The 9253-nt window shown below is 34.3% G+C and overlaps 4 protein-coding genes and 1 long non-coding RNA gene across 8 annotated transcripts in view; 2 read left to right on the top strand and 3 right to left on the bottom strand.

Moving 5' to 3' along the window:
- Positions 1-2518, bottom strand: part of LOC100648501 (single-minded homolog 2) — a 31600-nt gene extending 29082 nt beyond the window's left edge. For 2 of the 3 annotated variants that reach the window (XM_012320744.3, XM_048406881.1), the window contains exon 1: positions 1643-2518. In XM_012320744.3, the coding sequence (XP_012176134.1) occupies positions 1643-1658 (16 nt within the window). In that variant the 5' untranslated portion in view covers positions 1659-2518. The remainder of the gene's footprint in view (positions 1-1642) is intronic. The other variant, XM_048406883.1, reaches the window with a different exon arrangement.
- Positions 2519-3038: 520 nt separating this feature from the next.
- LOC125385343 lies at positions 3039-4124 on the bottom strand. 2 transcript variants are annotated; one of them, XR_007224465.1, is made up of 3 exons: positions 4007-4124; positions 3308-3598; positions 3039-3244 (listed from the first exon to the last, which is right to left on the bottom strand). It is a non-coding gene; the product is annotated as an uncharacterized LOC125385343 (long non-coding RNA). The 2 variants fall into 2 exon arrangements; XR_007224464.1 differs by lacking the exon at positions 4007-4124 and having other exon boundaries at positions 3308-3731.
- A 567-nt stretch (positions 4125-4691) lies between these two features.
- Positions 4692-6733, top strand: LOC100648734 (CWF19-like protein 1). The gene is made up of 2 exons (XM_003392944.3): positions 4692-6193; positions 6286-6733. The coding sequence occupies exons 1-2, from the start codon at positions 4910-4912 to the stop codon at positions 6583-6585; spliced, it is 1584 nt and encodes a 527-aa protein (XP_003392992.2). The 5' UTR covers positions 4692-4909; the 3' UTR covers positions 6586-6733.
- On the bottom strand, positions 6715-7900 carry LOC100648848 (probable methylthioribulose-1-phosphate dehydratase). The gene is made up of 5 exons (XM_003392945.4): positions 7760-7900; positions 7571-7665; positions 7228-7496; positions 6925-7126; positions 6715-6841 (listed from the first exon to the last, which is right to left on the bottom strand). Exons 1-5 carry the CDS (start codon positions 7787-7789, stop codon positions 6736-6738), a joined length of 702 nt encoding a protein of 233 aa, XP_003392993.1. The 5' UTR covers positions 7790-7900; the 3' UTR covers positions 6715-6735.
- Positions 7901-8156: 256 nt separating this feature from the next.
- LOC100648964 (COMM domain-containing protein 10) lies at positions 8157-9220 on the top strand. The gene is made up of 3 exons (XM_003392946.4): positions 8157-8295; positions 8515-8878; positions 8972-9220. The coding sequence occupies exons 1-3, from the start codon at positions 8267-8269 to the stop codon at positions 9170-9172; spliced, it is 594 nt and encodes a 197-aa protein (XP_003392994.1). The 5' UTR covers positions 8157-8266; the 3' UTR covers positions 9173-9220.
- The last annotated feature ends 33 nt before the right edge of the window (positions 9221-9253 follow it).

Raw genomic sequence — 9253 nt, forward strand, 5'->3', positions numbered from 1 at the left:
AAATAAAAAAGAAACAAACATCAAAATATCTCTAATATCGATCTCTCGTTCTTTCTCTTATTTGGATCGACTAAGCCAGTTCAAGTTTCAGAATCTATTCTAAAACAACCGTGTGATGAAAAAAATAAAAACGAACGGCATTGCCTAAAGTGTTTCGCTGTAATACAAATACAGATCCACGTATTATGAATGATACACAGTTCCAAAAAAAAAAAAAAAAAAAATTTTCAAAATACGCAGTTGATGTTTGGAGGAGGGAAAAAGAAGGAGAAAAAAGTGCAGCGACGGGTTCTGCGGCAAGATTTACGCGACAGCTGCGCGGACGCATAAGTTTTCTCTGTTTCGTGAGCTACGGAAGGGTACCGAGCAGGACACGGAAAAGGATCACGTTCGAGAACCGGACATTTTCCTTACAAATGACTCTAGGAAACGACACGCCCCTTGCCGTAACGGCACGTAACACGCGTTCCTATTTACTTTAGCAGCGTTTAGACGCGCCGAAAACGGGGACGCGCTTCGTTGCACCTATGACACGCACTGGTTATCTCGAAATAGGGTGCCGGGTTCATCCGTCTTGAGGTATCTTCGAGAACTCGATTTCCACCCCTTTCCCTTTCCTCCGGCAAATGTTTTCGAAACGAGGCACTTAAGCGATTAGAACGAACGTCGAACAAGCGTGAAAACTGACACGCGCGCCTGTTACGCGTTAATTTATCGCGTGCGTATCGCGTTCTCGATTCATCGATAGAGAACAAGCACGGTGAAACTGTTCGAAGGGTTTTTCATTCGTGCAATTTCTACTTGGAATAGAAGAATTGTGCAATTCGTAACAGAAACAACGCTAGTCCGATTTGCCCACTTTTTAGATGATAACGATGCACTGTAATAATAATTTAATTACATACGTTTACAGTTATTACATAATACGATGAACGTTTCGTTCGGGGAAATGGAAATACATTGGACCGGTATAGAAAGATGCTTCGACGATGGTCGCTTTTGTCACGATGGATCGACGATTATGAAAATCCTACTTTCTCAAGGAAATTATCGAGAAAGGGGTGTAATATTGATTTTTGAATCTCTCGTGAGACATGCGGGTACCGTAACGTAATATGTATTGGGATACGTTCGACGGATATAGACGAACAATTTGCCAGCATCCGAACTACGGAGTCAAATTACATACACCTGTGCGCATGTAAATCTTTTCGTTTTCATCAAGATGTTACGACGCGAGCATAGATCTGTTTGATCGGAAACGATCGACGCGACTGTTATTTTACGATTTGATTTTTCCTACTGCCTTTTCGGCAATACCCTGACCCTTTTTCGCGCGTTCATCCTTCGGGAGATGCTTATCAAAGCATCGGAAGAGAATCGTTTATACGGCGAAATCCATCGGGGGGAAAGTTTGAAATCTTGCAAAATCGTTTGAATTCTCAGACCGAACTCGAGAAACCTCGAATTTGATATTCAATTTGAAAACTTTGATTGCCGAATTGAACTCGCATTTAAATCTGCAGTTTGTTCGATTCCGAAGTAGTGCAAGTTCCAAACAAATATACATATTTATAAGTTATATCTCGTACTTACCTTACAACTATTTGTCAAATCAAATAGATCCGATAATTTTACTTACCTTCGAATAAACCCATACTCTCACCAGCGTTCCACCGGGGAAAGAGTCAATTAGTCACCCTCGGTGCGAAAGTGATTTTGGCAGCGGGGACGTCTCAAAGAGCGAACACTTTGATCAAGCCGTCGGCACTTGACGCACTTCGGTCGTTCGCGGAATTCCATCGAATATTATTGTTAATCTCTTTACGTATCAACTAATTCTACCGATTACATCGTTACTTTCGATCGTTGCTTTACACCATTTTTAACCGTCCCATCTTACGAACGTTTAAGAGCAAAGTTTTTACAAGATGTTGATAAAAATATTTTTCCACCTATACCGCAACAAAAATAATAGATATTTCACAGTCTTTCGCACTTAACGTTCCTCGTATTAGGTTCGCTCGGTTCTTAAGTCTTGAGAAAAATTACTTTTCACTTCGTCTCGGGCACATCATCCGACGGAACTTCGATGAACGCAACTGGAAACCCTCGCTTTCGATTGTAACGCATCGAGGACGTGTCACTGTTTAACGATACTTGTTACATATGTATTAATCGATCTGAAATAACGACCATTGTGTATAGCACTTACGTGTTGCAATAACGCGACAACTATAAATATTTAATAGTTGGAACATTACATGTTATATATTTCGATATCTTTAAGTTATGATTTTATCGGTAATTAAATTCTAGATATCTCTTCATCGTTCTTAAAGTATTTCGTCCTAATTTAATTCAATGGCAATTTTAAACGGTTTAAAACGATAATTTAGAAATTTGTTCGTTTCTCTTTTAAATCGGAACTTGTTTCAAACACGCGCGCTCGCTTTGAGAAAAAGGTATGTGCTGGCTGACGGTCGACGATCGAAAATGCGCGCGCTAGCCCTCTGGAAGCGGGAGTGCCCTCAAAGATGGCGCGACATCTTTTTTATCCGGGGGATGCACCTCGCGGGATCAATTCATTGGGCCGTGACTACGCGTGTGTACTATTAAAACAGTGCCGTACGCATTTAGGTATACAACTGGATGCACGGTGCACGCTGGACTCCCCACCGTACCGTGGACCAGCGTTCCACCAACTTGCCACCCTTTCTTCCATCTTTCTCTCTCTGTTCGCGCCTCCCTTTCTGTCCCTCTTTTCCTCTCACTCTCGTCGTCTCTCTCTCTCTTTCTCTTTGTTTCTCCGACTCCCTCTATCGTTCTGGATTCTGCAAAAGCTTTCGTCGTACCAACGCAGCCGCATAACCTCACGAGTTGCGCTTGTGGCAATGATTTCTAACGTAGGCGGTACTTAAGCCCCAGTTTCATCCCATCGTGACCTGATAAAGGCTTTCATCGGGATAACGCAGCAATTATACGACGTTGTTCGCGTGGATTTCTACTCGGAAATTATCGATATTAATCGTGAATAATTATGTTTCTAGCTTTTATTCGATCGATCGTACGTTCACATTGAAAAATATGAGATTTTTACGGATTGTATCGGCGTTTTACAGTCAGAAAGTTGAATAGAGGGTAGTTGAGAACCACTGAACTATGTATTACACCAAGCATTGTTATACGTCTAGATAACGCCTCCCGTTCTGATTGGTCGGTTGGGTGGTACCACATGCCACGCCTAGTGTCGACTCTATGTAAGTAACTATCCCCACCATAATTTTACTAGCACAGACATACATACCAACCGTATCCGTTCTCTTCTTCTCGTTCTGTTTCATATGTATAATATGTCTCCAGCGTTGCTTCCGTTGCCGCCTCTCTTTATCAACGGTCCTTTCCTCTTCTGTTTCTCTTTTTATTATTCCTGTTCACCGCAGCAACTGGCTAGGTTATACGAATGTCTTATATATGTAAGTGCGACTGTGTTCGCTGGTTTGTGCAAAGGTGTGTATTTATTTACACTTCTTTTCGCTACCAGCGAGCGCAGGGGTTAGTTTCCGTTGTTCTCCATATAAATTCTTCCGGTTTCTCTCTATTGTTCGCGGTCAAACATATTTTAAATAAATTCCACAGGCCATCAAAGATCTTTGAATAAATTTTTCTAAAGATAATAATTTTATGATTTGAAGTTAATTATTTGCCACGAGAAATTTTTAGGTTATATAAGATTATCAGTCGATTCTTTGTGCATCTGTTAAGATTGAAATTGTTTGCTTTAAATTAGAGAAATACCGTCCCTGGAAATTTTCTTTACGGTCATATTTTTGATAGACGCAAAATTGTGCACGGTTAGCAGGTAGGCAATAGAATTTTACGACGTGGAAATCGTTTCCAGATGTTAGTCATTCGAGGATACAAGATGGTCTATTCGTAACAAGTGTAGTCCTGAAATTACTATGCTGTTGCACGAAAATTCACAACAAAGTATGTACATACCTACCTAGTAACTGAATGTTGGAAACTTTCTCTTACTTGATTTAGTCTTGGTGTTAGAACTTCGATCTTTTATACATAACTATCGTTTTGAAATATAGAATAAAAATTAATTTATATGTACGCAGAAAATTTTTATGATTTTATAGTTTGTATTCTTATGTACATGTAAATGATGTAAGTGATGTATAATAATAATCTAATGATAATAATTTAAAAAGACAATTTTGTAACGTAATTGTCTGTTTCTATATTTAATATTGTTTGGGAAATATCAACAAGTATTACCGAATGACATTATGTACATATCAACAATATTGTTTTACGATGTGGTTTGACATCAAATCAGTGTAAACAATGTAAGTGGATATATCGACTGTAGAAAAGTATGTACTTTGCAAAGAATGAACGATTTCTTTAATGTCTTTACCATCTTTATCATTTCCATCACTACCGACTCTACTACCATAGGCAATTATTTATTTATTAACATATAAATGTGGTAATTTAAATAGTTATGCTTTCCAGTATTTCTCTCAATTATAGGGAGTATAAAAGGATTTCTATTTTCTTCCAAGTGGATAAAACACGATGTTTGTTCGCACTTAGTCTGGTACTATCATATGGTATCAAAATATTATAATAGGGACTTTAATTTACTACATTGAACTAGTAATCTTATAGTAACAAATTGAGATGTTTGGTATGCAGTTATTTAATTATTTCCGTTAAAAACGCGGTAAAACATTAGTCATGGAAAATGTCAGTTTTATACAATTGAAAATATTGAAATAATAATAATAATAATAGAAAGCTATTTTAATTGTTATTCAATTGTAATTTATGGATTTTTAATACAATTTCTAACTAATATTTATTGTGTATATATTTACTTACTGAAATTTAGGTTATGTTATTAAACATGACTGAAAAGCAAAAGGTATTAATGTGTGGAGATGTAGAAGGACATTTTAAATTTTTATTCAATAAAATTGATGCTATCAATAAGAAAAGCGGACCTTTCGACTTTTTGTTATGCGTGGGAAATTTTTTTGGCGAAGACAACACGGAGCTTGAAGACTATAAAAGTGGTATGAAAAGTATACCAGTTCCAACTTATATTATTGGCGCTAACGAGGAAGTTGATTTAAATAATTATCCAGATGTTGATGGTTGTGAAATTTGTCAAAATCTTACTTATCTTGGAAAACGTGGATTATATACTGCTAGTTCTGGACTTAAAATAGCTTATATCAGCGGTACAGAAAATAACTCGTTGGAAATGAAACCTACTTGCTTCAATGAAAATGATGTAATGTCGATTAAACAAGCTTGTTTAAAAGGTCAACCTAATTTTCGTGGAATTGATATATTAATGACTTCACCCTGGCCTGCTTATATTACAAATTTAGATCCTAATAAACCAAACTTGAAATATCAGGGTTCAAAATTAATTGCGTGGTTGACTGCCCAAGTAAAACCAAGATATCATGTATCAGCATTAGAAGGCATATATTATGAAAGACCTCCATATAGGAATCGAAGTCTGCAAGAAGGAAGTATTGAAATTGCAACAAGGTTTATAGCGCTTGCTCCTGTAGTGAACAGTCAAAAAAGGAAATGGTTGTATGCATTGAATCTAACTCCTGTTGACCGATCGCGTTTATCTGAGTTAGTTATGAAAACTACAGATGAAACAGATATTCCATATCCCAAATCAATGCTATTAAGTGAACCATCTCTACTAAAATCAAAACAACCAGGACATACACAATATTTTTATGATATGGAATCTCAAGAAACTACTAAAAGATCCATATCTTATGGAGGTTTTAATAAAAAATTAAAACGAGAATTTGACCAAACAAAGTGCTGGTTTTGCTTATCCAGTCCTGAAGTTTCTAAACATTTAGTAATATCAGTTGGGATAGAGGTATATGTTGCACTTGCTAGAGGTGGATTGGTTGAGAATCATCTCTTAATTTTACCAATAACACATCATCAAAGTCTTTCTATTCTACCAAAAGAAGTAAAAGATGAAATTGAACAATATAAAGACGCTATAACCAATTATTATGCTACTTTAGACAAAGTACCTGTATTCTTTGAACGTAACTTCAAAACATCTCATTGTCAATTACAAGTTGTACCTATTCATAAAAATCAAGCAGCAGCTCTGAAAGAAGCATTTGAGGTGAACACTTTTATTATGATTGCTTAGATATTGTAAAAATGTTAGATATTATATGTTATGATTAGTAGATATTAATAATACTTTTGTTTTAGGAGATGGCACAATGTAATAATTTTAAAATATCAGAATTACCTCCACACACCGATTTACAGCAAATTGCACAACCAGGTGTTCTATATTTTTATGCAGAGTTGCCAGATAGGCAAAAGTTATATCATAGGATAAAGAAAGACTTTCCACTCCACTTTGGTAGGGAGGTATTAGCTTCAGACAGAATATTAGATCTTGATGATCGAGTTGATTGGAAAGATTGTCAATTGGGTCAAGAGGAAGAAATTGAGTTAGCAAAACGAATTAGAAGGGATTTTCAACCATTTGATTTGGATACTTAAAGATGTACAAAAGTTTAAGATATTAATACTATAATAGCTATATATATATATGTATCTCTGTATATCATGGTTTCTGAAAAAATATATAGAGATATTAATTTATTATCTTGTAAAAGTAATGAATAAAAATAATGTTATTAATTTGCAATTTTATTCCTTATTATTATGTACATAATTTTTTGGAACCGCAGCTGGATCTAATCCACTTAGTTTCATTTGTAGAGCTATGTCAAATAGGTAATCATAACATTCCGTCCTAAATAGAGAAAGACATATAATAGATGAAAACAAAAGATATATTTAACATATTAGTAATATTAGTATTAAATTAATACATACATAGTTTTTGCTTGTTGCCATGTATCTCCCCAAACATAAACACCATGTCTTCTTACTAATACAGCACAAGTTTCTGGGTAAGCAATGATAGCTTTTTCCAATTCATCTTTTAAGTCCTCTTCAAACGGAGTATTTTCTATTATGGGTACCACTAATTCTTCGTCGTAACGATATGCTTTTCCCAATTTTTGATTCCTTATGCCTACATTATATAATATTGGTATATTTTTATAAATAAATGAAAGTATATACATATATATTATAATTACAAATACATGTAATAATATAATTATCATTTTATACCCTTTATCATCTCAAGATGGGTAACACGAAATTCTTTCCCAGGCCAATGTAATGTCACCATTACAGCAAATTTTGAATGGGTATGAATTACAGCTCCAGCATTTCTCCTTATATATGCACACATAAATAATGGAGTGCATTGAGATTTTTTCAATCTTTTCTCTACTGGTGGCAGTTCTAAATCATTTCCACTAATATCTTGTACAAACATTTCATCCGGACAAATGCGTTCTTTCTGAACACCGGATGGGGCAATATAAATTTTGTCTCTATAAATATAATTATTATTTTATATTAACATATTAACTTTAATATAGTAATTTAAGAAGACAATATTATTTACTTGTGTTTAATAGATATTCCTCCACCAGTACCAGTTACCCATCCTAGATCATAAAATTGTTTACATAGTTCAGGAATTAAAATTCGTGGATGTTCCTGTAAAATAATAAAAGTATTAAACTTATACATATTGAAATTATAGTATCTATATGAATAATTATTTTTAAAAAATAATTATTTTAAGTAGTACCTTGTCGTATTCGGAATAATCTGAGGACATCTTTAATTATTCTGAAAAATTTCGTACTACTGTGTTGTTTTCTACACACTTATAATCTTATCTATGTACTTTGATCCAGTGATCACGGTATGCGCACGTGCGTTCATGTGTGGGTAATAAACTTTTGATACACTATAAATTATTTTTTTTGGAAGAAAACAGGTTCGCGTAAGACCTAGTTTTCTTGACTGCAGTATATATCTGTGTAAATCATATTCATAGCACAAATACGATATAGTGCAAATTTTAATTAATGTTAAAATTATCAAGTGCACAGTTTCAGTACTGATACATTCACCTAAATACATGCACAATTCGTGATATAAGAATGCAGCACACAACTAACTGCTATTTTTGAAAATTTCAGCGCTGATTAACTAAATTAATACTAAAGATGTAATGTCAAATCATGTTCATTGATTTCTTCAACTTTTTATTCTCAAGTTAGTCGCATAACCTATAAATGTGACAAGTATCATGGCTTCATGGATCACAGTGACACCGCGGTAGTATTTAAATCTTTATTTCTTATTAAATTGGTTCATTGTAACTAATACATCATCTTAAAAAAAAAAAAGAAAAATCTAAAATTTTCTGTGAGTGTCGTTTATCCAATATTTTTCTTTTTTTTGTTCGATAAACGACACTCACGACAAATTTTAGATTCGTAGTATGATGATCTCATATTTCAGTTGTTTCATCTAAATCGGCATTATTTGTTTTAGGCTCGAACGAGGTTTAAAAATAGCAAATCAGGTAGACAACAGTAAATTCCGCTTACTAATTAATCGTATTTGTCAGACGCTTCAGTCTGCTATTGATACAAAAATATTCAGTGAAGAAGAAGAGGAAAAACTATTGGTTTCCTTGGATTTGAATAAGGATGATCTAACTTGCCTTTTAGATGCGATAATATTGATTTACAAACAAGCTACTTGTAATATTGTAAAACCACAATTGATGGAAAACACTTTGAAGGACACTTTTAAAACGGATGATGAGAAAATTCAAATATTTTTAAATGCATGGATCACATATAGTAAAGGAATAATCGATCATTTTAGACAGATGTCTATATTTCCTGTTCAGGTATGTCACGATGATAATGACCATCAATATTATCTACATGGATGGATGTAGGAAATAAGAACATGCATTTTATACTAATTTATTCTGTTTTAGGTTAAAGACATTGATTGGTGTTTAAATATTCAAGCTGCATCTTCCTCTATTAAAAAAGACGCACGGCCAATGTCATTATTGCAGTTGAATTTGACAGGAGAAGAGGAATCAAAATTAACAGTGGAATTCGATAAGAAAGAACTCATAGATCTGTATCATAATCTAGAGAAAATACAGTCACAATTGGATGCTTTTAAATAGTATTTAGTTACTACTACTACTACTATTACTACTACTACTACTACTACACACACATACACATTATATATATACATATATAGT

Source organism: Bombus terrestris, chromosome 1, assembly GCF_910591885.1.
Source record: "Bombus terrestris chromosome 1, iyBomTerr1.2, whole genome shotgun sequence".
In the NCBI taxonomy this organism is placed as follows: domain Eukaryota; kingdom Metazoa; phylum Arthropoda; class Insecta; order Hymenoptera; family Apidae; genus Bombus; species Bombus terrestris.